The 18,551-nt window shown below is 46.5% G+C and overlaps 1 protein-coding gene across 7 annotated transcripts in view; it reads right to left on the bottom strand.

Moving 5' to 3' along the window:
• Clec16a (C-type lectin domain containing 16A) overlaps positions 1 to 18,551 on the bottom strand; it is a 224,081-nt gene that overhangs the window by 43,402 nt on the left and 162,128 nt on the right. For all 7 annotated transcript variants that reach the window (XM_038325851.2, XM_038325854.2, XM_038325852.2 and 4 more), the window contains 2 exons: positions 16,505 to 16,709; positions 14,004 to 14,168 (listed from right to left, as the gene is read on the bottom strand). In XM_038325851.2, the coding sequence (XP_038181779.1) occupies positions 14,004 to 14,168; positions 16,505 to 16,709 (370 nt within the window). The remainder of the gene's footprint in view (positions 1 to 14,003; positions 14,169 to 16,504; positions 16,710 to 18,551) is intronic.

Below are 18,551 nucleotides of genomic sequence, written 5' to 3'. Positions count from 1 at the left end.
GTGGTTTTGTAGAGCTCTGGTGCAGCTGCATTTCTACTCCAGAGGAGATGCTAAGGCTCAGAGCTCTACAGAGCTTCACATGGCATCTAATAGCAGGTACGGACTGGTATTTGGGACCTAACTCTAGGGAGTCATTTTTCTTGCCATGGCTTCCTTGGCAGAGACAGGGGATTATGGGAGCAGTGCAGTGACACGCACTCACGCAGAACAGGTGCTCAAGCAGTAGCCTTCAAGCTGTTAAATCCAGCACTTTTGAGGGATACTTTTGCTGGCCAGCTCAAACGTCCTTTTGCTGGCCAGGGCAGAGATGGGAGGACATGCCAGGGAGAGGGGACATTAAGTTCACCAAGCTAGTGACCTGATGCGCATTCCCTTGGGCTTCTGGCTGAGTCTGGGGGAAGGTGAAGTAAACACATTCTTTTTCTATGTGGTCCAGGGGTGTTTAGGAAAGGTTCATTCCATGAACACCTGTCACTTGGCTGTCCCCAAGGTTTATGAGGACACTGCCAATCCAAGAGGTTGGAGCGTGTGTGGAACTTGGCATCTGAGATCTAACTGCTACCTGTGAGGTCACCATGCTGAAGAAGCCACAACAAAAGGATACTTTATCTCAGAAGCTCTGCAGAACTCTCAAACCCACTTAGCAGGAAAGGCAAGAACAAAGAGCAGGAGGTAAGATGTTTCCCAAGAAGCCAGTAGAAAACTAGAAGCAGGCTTTGCTCTTAGCCTCTGATGCTGCTTTCTGAGACTTGCTTGCCCAGCTGTTCATGTGGGATTAATAACTACAAATTTTATCTATGTTTCCACCTGCCATGATTAAAATAACCCAACAAGAGCAACCTAAAGAAAGGGCATATTTTAGCCTAGTTTCTCTAGTCCACCATGGTATGTGAATCATGACGGCAAGAGTGAGGTAGCTGTGGTCACAGGGAGCAAAGAAAGCTGGATGTTGGTACGAAGCTGGCCTTCTCCTTTTTGCTCAGTCCAGGACACCAGCCTATGGAATAATGCCAGCCACAATTAAGGTGGATCTTCTCACCTCAATTAGTCCAGCCTGGATAATCCCTCATAGGAATGGCCAGAGGCTAACCTAATCTAAATATTCTTTCCGAGGAATACCTACAGGGTGATGCTGGATCCTGTCATGTTGGCAATATTAAATTAACCTTCACACTACACTTTTCTATAGTGCTCTCATATTATTATTATTGCTATTATTATTTGATTTTTCAAGATGGGATTTCTCTGTGTAGTCTTAGCTATCCTAGAACTTGTTTTGTAGAGCAGGGTGGCTTTGAACTCACAGATCTGTCTGAGTGCTGGGAGTAAAGGCATATGCCACTATGCCTGGCTTCTCTCTTATTTTGTATAAGAAGACTAGTGTTTAGCACAAAGATGGCATTCATAAATAAGATTTGTTTTTAAGGAATGGTCTCATGTAGTCCAGGCTGGTCTTGAACTATGTAGCTGAGGATGACTTTAAATTTTCCTGTCTCTACCTTCTTTAATGATAGGATAGTAGTCATGTGCTACCATGCCTGATTTATGTGGTGCTGGGAATAGGAATTGGGTTTTATAGACACTAGGCAGACACTCTAGCAGCTAAGCCATATCCCAGCCTGTGATTTTCATCCCAGGATGCAATGTGTAATCCACACCCATGACTCTCTGAGGACCTCTGCAAATCACAGCCCCAGCTAGCATCATGCCATCATTGGGCATCTGCTCCCAAAAATCATACTTTCAATTTTGTTCTTGTTTTTCTTTTGATTTTTTTTGAAACAAAGTTATGTTCCTACAGTCCATATGAGCTTGGAATTCATTCTGTAGTCCAGGTTGTCCTCAACAGTATGACCCTCCTGCTCCAGTCTCCCAAGAGCTAGAATTACAGGTGTGTGCCACCATGCCTGGCTTGTACTTTTAATTTGTCACTCCCAAGTGGAACCCAAGCAGGTGGCTTTTTAGGACTTGGCCCCCAGCAGGGCTCACAGAGACTGTAAAGCAGTGTCCGTCCCAGTTCATGGACCGAAGGACTCTTTTTAAGTGCGAAGAGGTGCTGTGAAACAGCTCTTCTTAGGAATTTGAGATTAAAAAAGAAAAAAAAATCAAAGGGCTGAGAAGAATACTTAGTGGTTGAGAACTTGTCTGTAATGCGCAAGGCCCTGGGTTCAACCTCTAGCTCCATAAAATAAAACAAACCCAAACAAACAAAACTTAAAACACTCCCCACCCCTGTATGTTTTTTAAGAAAAAGCATATTTATACAAATGGAAGCAGTTGTATTTCAGTAAGATATTGACGACAGAGAAAAAAGAACCAGGGAGATGCTAGGCACGGTGAAGCCTACTTGCAACCCAGATACTTGGGAGGCTGAGGCAAGAGGATTGCAAGTTTGAGACAGCCTGGACAATTTTGAAAAACCTTTTCAAAATTTGCTTCAAAATGAAAGAATTTAAAATGGGATTAGGGATTGTGACTAAGTGCCTAGCATTAGGTTCTGGGTTCCATCACAGTATAGGACCCAAAACAAAACAAAACAAAAAACTGAAGAAGCTGTAAATCTTAGTAGAAGTACCAGAGAAAACCCAATTTCAAGTCTCCCTCCGGAAGAACAAGCCCAACCATGGGTGGGCCGGTCTCTGAAGCTCTCAAATGCTCAGACAGAACAACCTCTACCAGTAACAGGGACTGCCGGGTCAGATTCTGGGCTCAGCAAGTGTGCTCGCTGGCTAACTGCACAAGGAGCACTCAAAGAAGTGGAAACTGAGGCTCTCTGATGTTTTGCTCAAGCTGGTGCTGTGGCCTGTCTCAGCCTCAACCACGGACTTCACTGGACTCAAAGTCTTGCTAGGTGTACTGTCCAGCTGTTTCTGGATCCACCTCAGCATCATTGTCCCTACTGAAAGCTTAGTGCAAGTCTTCAGAGGTGCTTATTATCTGTTCAAGGACAAAGAGCTCACCACAGCCTAAGAATCCATCCACAGGGCACTGGCTAAGAAATGGTGGTCAGCCTGGGTGATGGACTGGGAATGTCAAAATGAATGAGGGGGCTCTTAAGTACTACTGTAAAGAAACCCTCTAAGACAGACTGCTGAGTGAGAATAGAGGGCATTTTTGTTTCTTTATAAAAGCAAAAATAATCTTACATTAAATTGCTATGAGCTTGAGGCCAGCATAAGCTACAGAAAACCAGTTTTTAAAAACCAAACAACCACAAAGCCACCCTACAGTGCAAGTGCATTGTATAGCACATGGAAGCTGCAGAAGGAATATACACAAACCCAGGAAAGGTTCCCACCAGAGGTTTCCCCCATCCTCCTCTGCTAAGCCCTTTCCAGCTGTAGTCATGTCAAGGCCAAGTCCACTGTGGCTTACATTCTGATGCCATTCTTTGTTGCCTTGGAACCCTTCATGGTTTCAGTTGCTTTCAGGACAAATCTGATCTTTCAGCAGGCCCCAAAAGCCCTTAGCTACCTGATCCTACCTAGCTCTCAGTCAGTCTTTCTTCACTCCTTCTTGGGAGGCACAACCCTGTGCATGCTGAAGTCCAGGCAGAGTATTCTCTCCCAGGGTCTGCCTTAGTGATCTGGGCCACCTGCATAGGCCCTGCCCAGCACTCAGTAGATACTGGCTCAGGGGCTCTTCCCTTCCTTACCCAAGACAGTGACTGCATTCACCACCTGACTTCTTTAGAATCCACAGTGTTCCTTTAAAACCTGCCAGTCTTCTCCTTTGGCAGGACAAGACAAAAAGGGACATGTATGTGTCAAAGTCAAGGACTTCTGCCTGCCCCCCCCTTTGACACTGTTATTGCCACATCTTTGTCTGCTATTTGGTTTTGATTTTTTTCTCACTCTTAATGAGTTCCTGTGAATTACCTAACTTTCCTCCCAGCTGTCTGGGCACCAGCAACACTACTGACTCAGCAACTCATTCTCTCAGGCCACAAAGGTAGGAACAGTGGCTAACTCTTGGGAAATGAAAATGTGCTTTCTCAGACCCAGGGCTCCTTGAGCTAGTCTGAGAATATCTGAGACAGAATATGAAATCCTGGTGACCCTTCACCTATTCATGTGCAGAAGCAAGGGTCAGAACAGTATACTTCTACAAACATACTTTCTTTTATTTCTTTGTCTCTGTTACTAATTATCTGCTAAGGACAGATAATTTTTTTTTTGTCTGCAGTTGATAAGATGACTCAGAAACAAAAACAAATATCAAAAGAAAAAGAGTTAATTATTTTCTCAAGGATAAGATAGCTCAATCAGTGAAAGAAACCAAGTTTAATCTCCAGAACCCATATTTAAAAAAAGTTGGATGCCGGGCGGTGGTGGCGCACACCTTTAATCCCAGCACTCGGGAGGCAGAGGCAGGCAGATTTCTGTGAGTTCGAGACCAGCCTGGTCTACAAGAGCTAGCTCCAGGACAGGCTCTAAAGCTGCAGAGAAACCCTGTCTTGAAAAACCAAAAAAAAAAAAAAAAAAAAAAAAAAAGCTGGGTGTGGCAGTAGACACCTTTGATGGTGAAGTTGGAAGTTGGGGAGAACCCTTGAAGCTTACTGGCCACTGGCCTGGCCTATTTGGTAGGTCCTAGGGAGACTTTCTCAAGAGAGCAGGGTGAGCAGTTTCTGAAGAGTGGCACCAAGGCTGCCTTCTACACCACTGACACTGCACGCACACACCTATACTCACATGAGGCTAGTCTTGACTATCACCTTGACAAACCTGGGAAGAGGCAACCTCAAGTAAGGAACTGCTCCCATCAGACTGGCCTGGAAGTACATTTTGGGCATTTTCTTGATTGCTAATTGATAGAGGAAGGACCACTGTGTTTGGTACCATCTCTAGGTATAAGAAAGGTGATTGAAAGCAAGGCAGTAAGCAGCACCCTCCATGATCTCTGCCTCAGTTTCTGCTCCAGGATCCTTACCTGGCTTCCCTTGATGATGGACTGTAAGAAGAAACAAACCCTTTCCTCCCCAAGTTGCTTTTTGTCTGGTGTTTATCACAGCAATAGAAAACATATTAGAACGCCCACCCATACATGAACACTCAGTTTGCCTTTTCCTTCAGCGGCAGACCTCTATGCACACACGCCATGTCTTCTGCCCCGCTCTTGGTCTACTAGGAAGCAGAGTGAAGTAGTATGCAGTGATAGTTGGGGGGTCTGTGGCACAAAGGCTCCTTGCTGTTCTGCCACCCAGTGTCTTCAGAACTGAAGACACAGTGGTTTGTTGGGTGGAAAACAGACAGCCCCAGTTCAAGGAAGAGCACTCAGAAGGTTGGAGACCTTGGGTAAAATGCCCTCTTCCCCCACTGCAGACTTCCTATTGGCAGACTTCGAATGATGATGGCTTCTTAGAGCTCATTGTGAGACCATAGGGGATGAATCCCTGCCCCTTTCTGGCCCTGGCCCTGCCTCTTCTGCAAGCCATGAGCTCTCAGACTGATCTTTTATGGGTCAGGCTACAAAAGTTCATTCACTCTGTCACATCCCACAGTTGAACCCAAACAGCCTCTTGTTGGATTCCGGGGATCACACTTGGGTCCCTGTGCTTGTGTGTCAAAAGCTTTCTTGACTGAGTTGTTTCGTGAGTAGAAGCACTCCCATGTATCCTAAGAGGCTAGGATGGAGTTCCCTTGTGAGTTCACAATTAGGAAGAAGGTTTAATCAGTTTGAGCTGCAAGGGCAACAGCAGAGAGGGACAGCAGCTCCGCTTTGCCATATATGTCACCTTCGTAGGAAGGTAGACATGTTCTGGATGGATGAACTTTTACACACACAAGAGCCTAAGGAGGTAGATGACATCTCTCGTTTGTGGTTTTTGGTTTTCAAGACAAGAGTCTTACTTGGTTGTTCTGGCTGCTCTGGAACTCACTGATGCACCTGCCTCTGCTGGGACTAAATGCATGTGCCACCATATTTTGTGTTTTCAATTGTGGACACACACACACACACACACACACACACACACTCATACATATCTAAAATTTCTTTACTATAGCTATTTCTAAGTGCACAGTTTAGCAGTGTTAAGCATCTGACATCCCTAAGACTATGTAACAAGTATAAGGTGAAGCAGGAGGCTGGATCAGGACCCAGGTCTCTGACTCCAGGGCTTCAGTGCACACACAAGTGTAGCAGAACCACTGCTGTACCACAATGCTGGCACAGACCTGTTTGTTCTGCCCTGTCAGAGAGGCCTACTTCCCAATAGTCCCAGGCAGAGTCAAGATCAAATACAAGGAATATAGGGATTCATGCTCTTCCCACACCAACTGCATGGGTTCAGGGAGTGCCTGCTGCATCTGAAACACTGTTCATCTTCTCACACCAGCTGCATGGGTTCAGGAGTGTCTGCTGCATCTGAAACACTGTTCATCTTCCCACACCAGCTGCATGGGTTCAGGAGTGTCTGCTGCATCTGAAACACTGTTCATTTTCCCACACCAGCTGCATGGGTTCAGGAGTGTCTGCTGCATCTGAAACACTGTTCATCTTCCCACACCAGCTGCATGGGTTCAGGGAGTACCTGCTGCATCTGAAACACTGTCCAATGCAGAAAGCTCCAGAGCATAGAGTCATTTGGGATGTCTGAGGTAGGCCATGCCCTTGAGCAATGAAGCAACATTCAATTCTTGAGAATTCAGCTTCTTCCTCCCTCTACCTCCTAAAAAAGGCATAGGCCTGGGGGCTGTTTTCCTGGGTGGCTGAGTCCTTTGTCTGCTCAGAGAGACTTTGGGGGCCATATTCCATGTGGGGAACCTTGCAGGCAAGCTCTGCTTTGATAAAGCAGCTCCTTCTAGGACTCCCACTCCTAAGCCTCTGAAGCTTTCTCTTTATGGCTGCCCTAGTACCTTGAAGAGAGGCCTGGCAAGCAGTGAGTCCTGGCAGACTTCTTGGTGAAAGTAACTCCACCCTTGACTTGATCTCTTTTGTGTGTGGTGTATGCTACGTGTACACATATGGAAACTCTTAAGAACAGGGCACTTCATGCCATTGTCTCACTCTCTGTCTTATTACTTTGGGACAGGGACTCATACTAAACTAGAAACTCATCTTTTTGGCCAGGTTAAGAAGCTCATGGGATTCACTTGTCTCTGCCCCATAATGCTGGGGTTATAATACACACAGACATGACTGGCTTTTTATGTGGGTGCTGGGGATTTGAACTCAGGTCCTCATGCTTGCAGAGCAAGTGTTCTCACCCACTGAGCATCTCCCTAGCTGACGTCTTAAAGGCTGATCTCTTAGAGATGAGTGTCAGAGATCAACTGCTGCTGGTTTGCTAAGGTCAATTCTAGCATCGCTTCTGCTTTTTCTCATTGTAGACTGAGAACACCATTGTGCAAGTGAGCCTGCCACTAGCCCGGTTTAGAAGCAGTCTGCTGAGAGGATCATTCTAAAACTGACTTGTTCAGACACATGATCCTTTGGAGACAGATCTCAAAGCACAAAGCCTTGGTTTTATGTAATGCTGAGGGTACAACAACTGTTTATTCTAGAACCTCTGACATTGAAACTGGTAGCAAAACCATGGGAGCTGGCGCAGTCATCAGCAAAGGCAGCCTTGAAGCAAACTGAAGCAAATAGGGGTTAGAGACAGGCTCAGTCTATTCCTGTAAGCTGTGAGCTGTGAGGTCTCAGTCTAGATCTGTTTCTGACCTGTGGAGTAGGGAGGGAAGTAGTTTTGAGAGCCGTCTGGAGGAGAGAATTATGTATATAACATGCCCAGTACAGTTGATTTTCCCCAATATAACCCCTACTTCTAGAAACAGACAAGATTTCTGCACTCCTTTTTTAATGTTTGAGGCAGGATCTCTCTCTGTATCTCAGGCTGGCCTCGCCCTCTCAATCCTCATGCCTGAACTTCTAATGTGCAGGGACTACAAGTGTGTACTACACACCTGGACCAGGGAAGTCTCAGGTGGTTGTAGTTAGGTCTTGATTTCCAAAAGTAGGACAGGGTGGTTCATTTCAGATATGTCACATGCAGGGATTAAGAGAAACTTGGTTCAGCATCTGATCTTAGCACTAAGGGTGTGTGACTTCAGTCAGGCTTGTGACCTTTGGCAGGCCACTTCCACACATGTAGAGAGGGAAACAGAATATCAGAGGAATATCAGAGGAAAATAATTTATAAAGTGATCAGCAGCTTAATCAAAAAAATTTTTTTAAAGAGCAACATAAAAACCAAAGTAGGAATCAAATTTCTGTAGCTCAGTGGTGCAGGCCAATCTGAGAGGGAGCTGAGGACTGCAGGCCTTCTTCCTGTCTGACTCTAGAAAGGGTATTTTTCTTGGGAAGCTGAAAGCAGACAGCTGGCTCTGTTTTATAATCAGAAGCAAGAAAGGCAACAGCACCCGAACCCTGCTTTCTGGGAACCCCCACCAAGAGGACATTAGCACCTCACATATTGTCCTGGGGTGCAGAGTCAGGGCTGATGTCCACATGGTAAACATCTGCATCTCAGCGCCTGGCTCCCAGCACTGGCACTCCCAGCCTGTCATCCTTACATTCCTCTTGGTTTACTCAGCTGCCAGTGGTGCCCTGGAATGGCAGGCTCTTCCAGGGAACTATTAAGTGTTCTGGGCCAGGCAACTGATAAGGCTGGGCTGTTTGCCTTGACGACACCTGGACAACAGCCCTTCCCAGATCCCCAGGATTTATTCGTGTGCAAGTATATGTTCACATGTGCATGCCTGTGGAGGCCAGAGAGCAATCTTGAGTCTTCTTCCTCAGGCAGCATCTGATGGAGGACTTTCATTGGTTAATTAATAAAGAAACTGCTTGGCCCAATAGATCAGAAAATTAGGTAGGCGGAGTAGACAGAACAGAATTCTGGGAAAGAGTTGGGGAGACGCTTCAGGCAGTCGCCATATGCAGTCGCCATGCTTCTCCTCTCTGAGATGGACGCAGGTTAAGATCTCTCCTGGTAAGCGACCACCTCGTGGTGCTACACAGATTACTAAATATGGGCTAAAGCAAGATGTGAGAAGTTAGCCAATAAGAGGCTGAAACTAATGGGCCAGGCAGTGTTTAAAAGAATACAGTTTCCATGTAATTATTTTGGGTAATGCTAGCCAGGTGGCGGGACACAGCCCCGCCGTTACATCTACAAGCATCCATCTTGTTTTCTGTGACAGGCTCTCTCATTGGCCTCTAGGGTGGCCAGGCAGGGAGCCCCAAGGATCTGATGTCCCACCCCCATAACATTGCCCTCGGCTCCTTACTGCTTATGCAACCATCATTTTCCAACTGACATAGCTCACCAACCCCTCCTCTGGGATTTTAGTGTCTGGCCCAAGGCAGACAACTCCTCAACCTGGCAGGAAGTTGGGGCAGGAAGAGAGGAAAGCAGAGAATGGCCCTAACAGCACCAAATCTGACTCCGCTGGTACCTGTGACCATGACCAACTGGTGCAGAGCCAGACTTGAGCAGGACAAAAAAAGGCCAGCCCATGGCAGGCTTGATTGACGGGAAGACAACACACACCCATTCCCTGGGCTCTCCTCCTGCCTGAGCTGTCCCCTGAGTACTGCCTAGAGAAATAGACCCCTTCCAAGTCCTTTCTATTCTAATGCAGCAGCTCCACAGTGCAAACGGAAAATAGACAGCAGTTTCAGCTGAAAGGTTGAAAAGACTGAGGAAACATGGTTTAGCAGTTCTCAAAACATTAAATGATCATTTGGCCACTGCTAGCTAGGCATATGCTTTGAAGCTAAAACCTACATATAAAGGTTCCTAGTTACAACAACCAAAAGGTCTATTTAAGTGGGGGGAATGAATTAGCAAAGTGTGGTATATTCACGCAAGAAACATAATTCAGCCATAAGAAAGAAGTTCTGCCGGGAAGAGCTTCTGCTTGGAATCTTCACCTGGCATTTATGGAAACCACCAGTTCAAGGTTGCACTGTGCGTATCTTGCTGGCCACGGCAAATTTCAGAAGTAGCTACTGCTGTGAGAGCTTGGGGCACTCCTAAAGCAGCTGTTGCCCCCATGCTGGCTACCACTGACATTCCCTCCCTGACCAGGTCACTCAGACTCTGCTCCAGGAAGCTGACTACTGGGGTGGCCAAGAGCCTTCACTACAGAACATCTGATGTATCTACATCAATACAGACACACAGAATTTGTAACTTCTTAGCCAAATAGACGAAGAAACACTTGAGAGTGGCTAGCTGCTAACTTCCCAGCCTGGCTTATATTCCATCTTACTATTCCCCCAAGGAAGTGTGAGGTATACTTCCATCAAATATAGTCACATTTAGAGCCTAAAGGAGAGCCACACTGGTCTGTGCATCACTTGGGACACAGACAAAAAGGAAAGATGTGTCCCAAACAAGTGAACAACTGCCCATGCACAGGTTGAGTTTGTCTCTACCCTTTGAATTGGTAAGAATCCCCTTAGTCAACAGCCTGAGGTATCCTTTCAGAAGGTGGCAAGGGTCACACACGGCACCCTGAGGTGCTGCAGAGTGGCAGTCAATGGCTACCCTTCCACCTGGCTCTCCTGACTCTGGCTCTGCAAAGCTGAGGAAGACGACTGGAGAAGGAGCACATGGTGCGACAGGCAACCACCTAAATTACTGCCAAGTACCCCTGCTTGGGAGAGACATGTCAGTCTGGCAACAGAAGTTAGATGGTGGTGTTGCTGCAGATCTGGTCCTCCTATGTTCCCTGGGCAGACTAAGCCCCTGGATGCCTGCGGTCCTAGATGGGATATCCTTTTCTTCTTGGTTTTCAAAGAAGACAACTTTGGAGGGAAGTGCAGGCTTACATTTCACTTGACAAATACTGAATGAAGCCACAGCCAGGCTGAAGTAGAGTGGTAAATAGAACAGTTTCACACAGTGACATTCTCCACGGGGAAAGAAACCACATTCAGGCACACAAATATGTCAACCGGCTATGGAACTGAATCCTACGGAGAAAATAAACCAGTGCAATGTGGTGGGGGGAAGGGTGTGGCCCTGATGGGCAGAATGCTCACAAAAGGCCTCTGGAGGAAGCAGCCCACAAACTGAGCTTGGGCTATCCCTGGGAGGCAGGTGCCCAAGAGCTAGGTAAAGCAGCCAGTGTAAGGCCACTGAGGCAGGGCAGGACTCCATGGCACAGCAGTGGGTCTCTAGGTGTGCTCTGAAGCCTGCAGACAGTAGTAAGTCACCCTTTCCCTTTGTACGCCTCTCTCTAAGGTGACCAAGGAAGGTTCCTCCTTAAACAGACCAATGCAGAAGCTCTCAGGCAGGCCTGACTGCTACTGTGCCAGACATTAAGATCCCAAACTGTAAAGTCTGAACAGAATTACCTTTCACAGATAGTTATGCTTTTAATGTTTTATATGTGATAGACTATCAAGTAATTATGAAAAGCATTTTTTAGCTTCAATTTCTAGTATTATGAACATGGATAGCCATAATCCACAAAAACTCAAGCTCTCTGGACACCCAGGACTTTGAAAACACACGAAGGTGTCTTAAGCCCACAGCCTGAGGAGTGCTGAAGGGAGGTGGCGGGCTGGTGAGCCGGCTGCCGCGGTGGCCCAAGTGACTGCATGCTGCAGGAGGGAGGTCATTGGCCTGTGCATCCTAGTGACCACTTGAGATCGGGGAGAGGTGTAGGCTTCTGGGGAATATCCAGTTGGTGGAAACTGGTCCCAATGAGGAAGTTGGTCCTGTTGTGAACCACTGGGAAGTCTGCAGACAGCATCTTTGGGGTAGAGCAGACAAAGCGCTGGGGTGTCATGGAGAGGAAATTGAGCAGAGTTCTTGAGTGGCTGCTGGGTGTGAAGTGCTAGGAAGATGGTGGTGGCTGCCATCCTTCCTCTCAAGTAACACCCACCCTTCTGAGGGCTCAGGGCACAGAGCACAGGGCTTTCTTTCTAAGCACCTGAAAGCACTTCTCTAGTCAGCATCAAGTTATGCAGTGGGGCTTGTAGGAAGGAGAAGTCAGCTCATGGGGGACATAAATGACAATGTCTCATCCCTGTCCAAGCTTTATGGCTCTACTAGAGCCAATTAAGGGGCAGATGGCCTCCTGCAGCAGTTCCCTGGGACTGCTCTAGATCTCATAGGTATGGCCTCATATCCTCTGGTCCTGGGATCAGCAGCAGGACACAGCAATGTCATGGTTGTGTGAACCAGCAAAGGCCCGGGCTCCACTCTGATGATTTCACAGACCCTGGTGGCCTCGGCAGGGCTGGGAGGCAAGGAAGAGAACTGCTATCTCCTGCACTGTGTTAAGAAAGAAACAGTGCAGATGCTGAGGTCAGGTACGTTTGCTCTCAGCCTGCTGCACCCCACCTGGTCCTAAGGACTAGCTAGAAAGAGGACTCAGGGATTTTCTTTACCAATAAGTTCTGGGATGCAAAGAAGTGTGATGCCCCAAAGAGGGAATTTCTTACCAGGCCAGGGTGTGTTAGTCTACCTACCCTCAGTTGTGGTAATTTGTATCAACTGAGCAACCACTGTTTCCAATGTGGTAGACCAGAAGACTTTTAACAAGGAGATTCTGGATCCAAAAGTTAGAACCATCTCACACCTCCTAGGTGAAGATGAAGATAGGCTGCCATGCAACTAGCCATTCAGAGAGAAAGGTGAAGGGCTGCCAAGTGACTTTCTGTTGCTGTTCACCTTAGGACTGTATCTACCAGATTTAAAACCTTTTCCTAGCAGGGTGTGGTGGAATGTCTATCAACATAAAATGTGGAAAAATGCTTTGTTCCAGACATCCACTAGAATACCAGGCAATAGTTAATAAGTCAATTATTTGCGCTAACATATAATGCTGACTTCAAATTAAGTACCCAAAGTGGGGAATCACATATAGAATCACATACATAGCATATAACTCTGCATATGATACAAAGACATACTTATGACATGCAAACAAACTTTTCTAGAAGGACATGCAAGAAACTGTTCACACGTTTACCTCTAGAGCAAAAGAGACTTCTTTACTTTTTTTTTTTTTTTTTGAGATAGGGTTTCTCTGTGTAGCCCTGGCTGTCCTGGAACTCACTTTGTAGACCAGGTTGGCCTCAAACTCTACATCCTTTTGCTTTTGCTTCCCAAGTGCTGGGATTAAAGGTGCCACCATGCCTGGCTCGACTTGTTTGCATTTTTATCAAATTTTGTTGGTTTTTAAAAATTATATAATAATGGTATACTTGAAATAAATAAATCAAATCATGGATGAAAGCAGACTAAATCACAGGTGGACAAGGTCTTGGATTTGAGCAGGCTTTCATGGCTATTTGCTGTTCCAACATCAACAATCACTTTGAGACTATCTCATAATACTTTCTTTCAAGTTTGAGCCCTGAACATGGACATGTTAAGAGTGGAGGAGAGCCTGGCCAGTCTTCTCCATTTTCTAATTAAGAGAAGAGATTCACCCCTCCCTGGCCCGTGGGATCTGCTGCACATGCATCTCCTGAGGTCTGTGTGTCAGGGTAGGGACGGAGCGCTGTGCTGCTCTGCTGAAGAAGCAGCTTTCTTGGCCCCTCAACTTTCCACACAAGTTTCCCTTTTTGGAGAATGGTAGAAGGGCTGGAGACAGTGCTGCCGGAAGTGGGAGGAGCTGCTTCCAGACGGGAGAAGCAGAAGGCCTGTGGGCACTGGGACTTCCTCACGTGTCTGCCCTTGTCAGGGTACCAGGAACCACACACTATCCTAGTCATCTTACAAGAAGGAAGACATCTCTCCACAACCTTCATTACTAATCAGCCAAGTATTTCCAAGAAACTTTTTAGTCTTGATTCTGAGAACTTTCTTCACATACCTAACAAACTCTGGAAAAGCAAACCCAAGTGACGGAAGAAAGAAGGGAAAGCCAAGATCGCAGCTTAGGTGTGTGCCTCACTTGAGCTCTACGAAGCTGGGGCTTCCAGCAGCCTGCCTTCTGAGAGGAAGACTTCCAGCAGCCTGCCTTCTGAGAGGAAGACTTCCAGCAGGCCTAGCAGGAAAGCACCCTGAGCCCCGAGCAGGAGGACAGGCTTACCTGGCACCTTGTCTACGGATGCAAACACAGAGCGCTGCACTGTGGGGTCACTGCTGCCTCGGCGGCACTGGTCATAGAAACGGAAAGGCAGGTGCTGGGAGGAGGAGGAGCCAAGTCCAAATCCCAGGACTTCAGTTGTAGGCTGGATTGGGAGGTCCAGAAGGGCTATAATCAAACAGCACCAGAGTTTATTCTTAGCATGTGGAACACGGGACAGACAATTTGATATGACTTGGGCATCAGGCTAGAGAGATACCAGTCTTGACAATGCAACACTTGGGGGAACCCAAACAGACAGCCTTGAGGTGGGAGACTGGCAGAATGCCAGAGACCCTAAGGAAGTCAAAACACAACTAGAAGTAGGGGCTTCAGGCCAAGGTTCAGACAAAAAGGCAAAGGTTTCAGGCCTGGCTGGAGAGAACAAATGCTGGGCCAATTTGCACTTTGGATCTGTATGAAAGATCCCAAAGGCTTAGCTTCACACGCGCTGTCAGACCCCAGAGCAAGTGAGGCCAATTCTGTCCCAAGTTTGTGCACAGGCATACATGGACAGACAAACAAGCTATACAAACGAGTGATCCCTCAGTATCTGCAGGACTCCTCCCCAAAGATACCAAAACCTGTAGTTAGGTTCCTTATGTAGAATATAACTATATCTGTACATGACCTATATACATCCTGTCCACTGTCAATCATCACTAGATGACTTATATTTAATGCAATCCAAGTACTATAGAAAGCATTCTTTCCTACACTGTTTAAGGAGTAAACTCATGGAAAAACTCTGCATAGGTTCAATACAAATGCAAAATTTTTTCAAAGTTTTTTGTATGTATTTATATATATGTGTGGGTGTACATGAGGTCAGAGGTCAATGCTGACTATCTTCCTTGAATGCTATCCAACTTTAAAAAGGTTTTTTCTACGTCTATTTTGTGTGTGTGTGTACATGTACATGTGCATACAGGCACCAATATATAGCATGCCACATGTGTGGAGGTCAGAGAACAACTTGCAAGAGTTAGTACCCTGTGTCCACCAAATAGGTTCTAGGGATTGAACTCAGGCTGGTAGACTCGGTAGTAAGCACCTTTACTTCCTGAGTCACCTTGCAAGCCTTAGTTTACGATACTCACTGGTTGAGCCATGGAGCTTTCCATCTCCATCTCCCAATGGCTGGGATTATAGCTGCATGCTGCCATACCTTGCTTTTACATGGATGCTGAGGAATCTAAACTCAAAACCTCATGGTTGTGTGGCAAGCATTTACTGACTGAGCCATTGCTGCAGCCCTATTTCAGATTATTCAGTTTGGTGGTGTGTGTGTAAAATCTTGACTATAAATGCTCATGAGAATGTGTACAAGAAAGCATATGTGTGTGTGTGTACATGTTTGTATTTATGAGTGTCCGTTTACATGTCATAGCTATCGTCTTCCCTTAAACAACTCTCATGACATATTAGTTCAGAGCGGCTTTTCAAAATCAATTTAAGAAATATCCGAGGTGTTTATGCTAGCAGTCACTTTATAGTGCAATCCTCAACTTCCAAATGAAATATCTGGCCTTCATGACAGCTGTGAGAAACTGATTCACATTACAGGGGAAAAGTCGGGAAATAAATCTTGAAAAGAAGTGCTAAATGATTTAAGTTACTCTACACATTACAAAACACTCCTGTCACGATTCCACAGGCCAGGTTTCAGCTAACTGAGAAATAAGAGGGGTGACTCAGTGCACATCATGCAGGCATGCACAGCATCATAACTTCAGTGTCCAGAAATGAAGTGCACCCAGAGGTTATCCTTCCTTTGCTCTCTGAGAGAATGCCCCCTCCTCACAGTGGGCTAGATCTGGACCTGAGCCAAAGGTACTAACTTTGTTTGTTTGTTTGCTCATTCATTCATTTACTTATATCTTTTGTGAGACAGGAGCTCATGTAGCCCAGGCTGATATTGAACTCATTATATAGTGACAATGACCTTAAACTTGTATGCCTTCTGCCTCCACCTCCCAAGCGCTGGGATTATAGGAATGTGTCACTACAACTAGTTTGATATGGTGTCAAGGGTTAAACCTAGGGCTTTGTACATGCTAGGCAATCACTCTACCATCTGAGCTACAGCTCTAACCTGGAGTCTTGAAGGAAACATTAGGACTGCACCACTCCCCAGGACAGTGCTTTGCCTTCCACTTCAGGAGACGAAGAAACACCCTTATTTACCAAGATAGCCTAGACAGTGCAGACCCCACCATCCTTGTGAGGTGTGAGATGGCCCCTGAGTCTAGTTCTGGTAGGGAGAGTCACCTTCTTTTCCACGCAGCCCTGGAAATTTTCTCCACTCCAAACACCCAGGATGCAGAGACATCCTATTCTTTGAAGCACAGTGAGTCCTGACTCCTCCTGCCCTCGTCTACAGGAACCCTGGGACTTTCCTAGGTCAATGTGAGCAGCTGGTGACAGCCCTGTGGTGGTGAGCCCCGGCTCTTGAGGTCACTTACCAGCTATCCTCTGCATCTTCATCCGTCTGGCCTGGATGCGGCCCTTGGCCAGGCGCTGTTTGGCGATGATGCAACGGATATGGTCAGAGAACACGAAGGTGGCCTGCAGGATGGGGAAGGGCTTAGAGTGTGGGCTGGAGGCAGGCTTGTGGATAGTGATATTCAGGGCACGGCTGTCATCCTCCACTCCTGTCACCTGCATGTCCTGCATAGTGAGAAGGCAAAGGCAAGATGTCCATCAGGCCCAGGGGTTGGCAGATTGTGGGGCGTCAGTGGTTCATGCAGAAAAAGACCAGCAATTTGAAGGCACTTTGGAGTCTGCTTTTGTTCTGAAGGAGGCCAAATCTCAAAGACGCAAAGGTGGGTGCAGACCATGTAGGCCTGTTGGGGAAAAGGGGCCAATGCTGCCAAGGCTAGTAGCTTCTTCCCATGAGAACTTGGGATGCCTAATGATTGAAGAGGGGCTGCCACTGTCACAACAAAAAAACTCCAATAATTCTTCCTTCTGGGAAACCATAGGTCAAAACTCCAACTATTTGTTACTACCTGGTGTCATGTTAGACACCATCTCCTTGTTTCTCTAAAAAACAGGTATTGTTGGTATCCTTTGGCACATCTCAGAGGACAGTCCCTGAAAGAGTGCCACCAGGACCATTTGGTAGAGACTTAAAGCAAGCTGCACGTGAAAGGGAGAAAAGACACTGACTGTATAAGGATTGGTTCCACATAAAGGCTCAGGATGGCTTCTGAGCCGAGTCTGCTGCCCACAAAGGTTAAAGGGCACATGAGATAAAAGCGTACCAGACAAAAGATGGACTCAAAGCTCAGCCATGCTAGAGGAGGTGGGAGGCACTGAAGGAGGGGGCTACTGCTCTTGGGAGCTGCATTTGGCCTTCTCTTTGGAAAGAATGTTTGCATCAAAGGGTGCCAGCAGATCAGATGACGCTATTATAAATTCAAAGCAGGGAGCTAGGTGTATATTAACAGCCTGACAAATAGTAGCTATTGGAAGAGAACCAAGACAGGTGGTGCTGGCAGGGTTATGCGACTTTTATTGTCTGATAGAGGATACAGATTAATCCTTTGAGACAGAAAAACACTTTCCTGATATTAAGCACTAAAGAAATTGGTATAAGTCTTGATAATAAGATGCACAGGTCATCTACTGGGTGGTGTTTTACACAGAAGTCCCGAGGGGGGGGGGCGGGGTGGGAGATCCTCCTCATCCTCACTGGAAGACAGGAGGGTCTGAAAAGAGAGGAGTCTGGGAAAGAGAGGAGAGAGGAGAAGCACCTTCACACACAGGTGCATCCCATGAAGAGCAGGCAACTGGCTGGCCAATGCTGTGGTGAGCAGTCAAATCAGCCAGGGAATGGTACTTCTGGGAACCAGAACAGCACAGCAAGAAAATGGATTCCTTAAAATAGGGCAAGCCCCAGGCCAGAATAGGTTCAACAGGAATTTGGGGACAGGGCACAGTAGAGATGAAGTGGCTGTGGGCTCTTTGTTTCACTCCCTCTGCAGCAAGACATTAGTCATTTGCTGCACTTAGAACACACTGTAAAACACGGAGCCCAGTTGATGATGGTGCTGGGGTGCCTGCTGTGCTCAGAGCCAAGAAGGCAATTCTCAGGAACTCCTGTGGCAACAATGATACTAGAGGAAGTTGGCAGGAGCTAAGAGCTCTTAAAATAGCCACATTCCAAATTCTTGGTTATCTGCCTAGGGAAATCCTGCCCAGGGGCATGAGGAAGTGGAGCACCAGGTTTGCAGCAGCATGCTTGGAAAGTTGGGAATGGCTGAGCTTGCCCTGTGTAGCCACACAGCAGTGAAAAGAATCTCAACAGGTTTTTGAAGTATGGTCTAATGATTCTCTGTATTTCCTTGGAGTTTGTTATGTCCCCCTTTTTGTTTCTGATTTTGTTGATTTGGATATTCTCTCTCTGTCTTTTAGTTAGTTTGGATAAGGGTTTATCTATTTTGTTTATTTTTTTCAAAGAACCAACTCTTTGTTTCACTGAGTCTTTGTATTGTTCTCTTTGCTTGT

The sequence above is a fragment of the Arvicola amphibius genome, chromosome 4 (assembly GCF_903992535.2).
Source record: "Arvicola amphibius chromosome 4, mArvAmp1.2, whole genome shotgun sequence".
Taxonomy (NCBI): Eukaryota; Metazoa; Chordata; class Mammalia; order Rodentia; family Cricetidae; genus Arvicola; species Arvicola amphibius.
The sequence above is the reverse complement of the archived record's forward strand: the minus strand, read 5'-3'. Positions and strand labels throughout refer to the sequence as shown.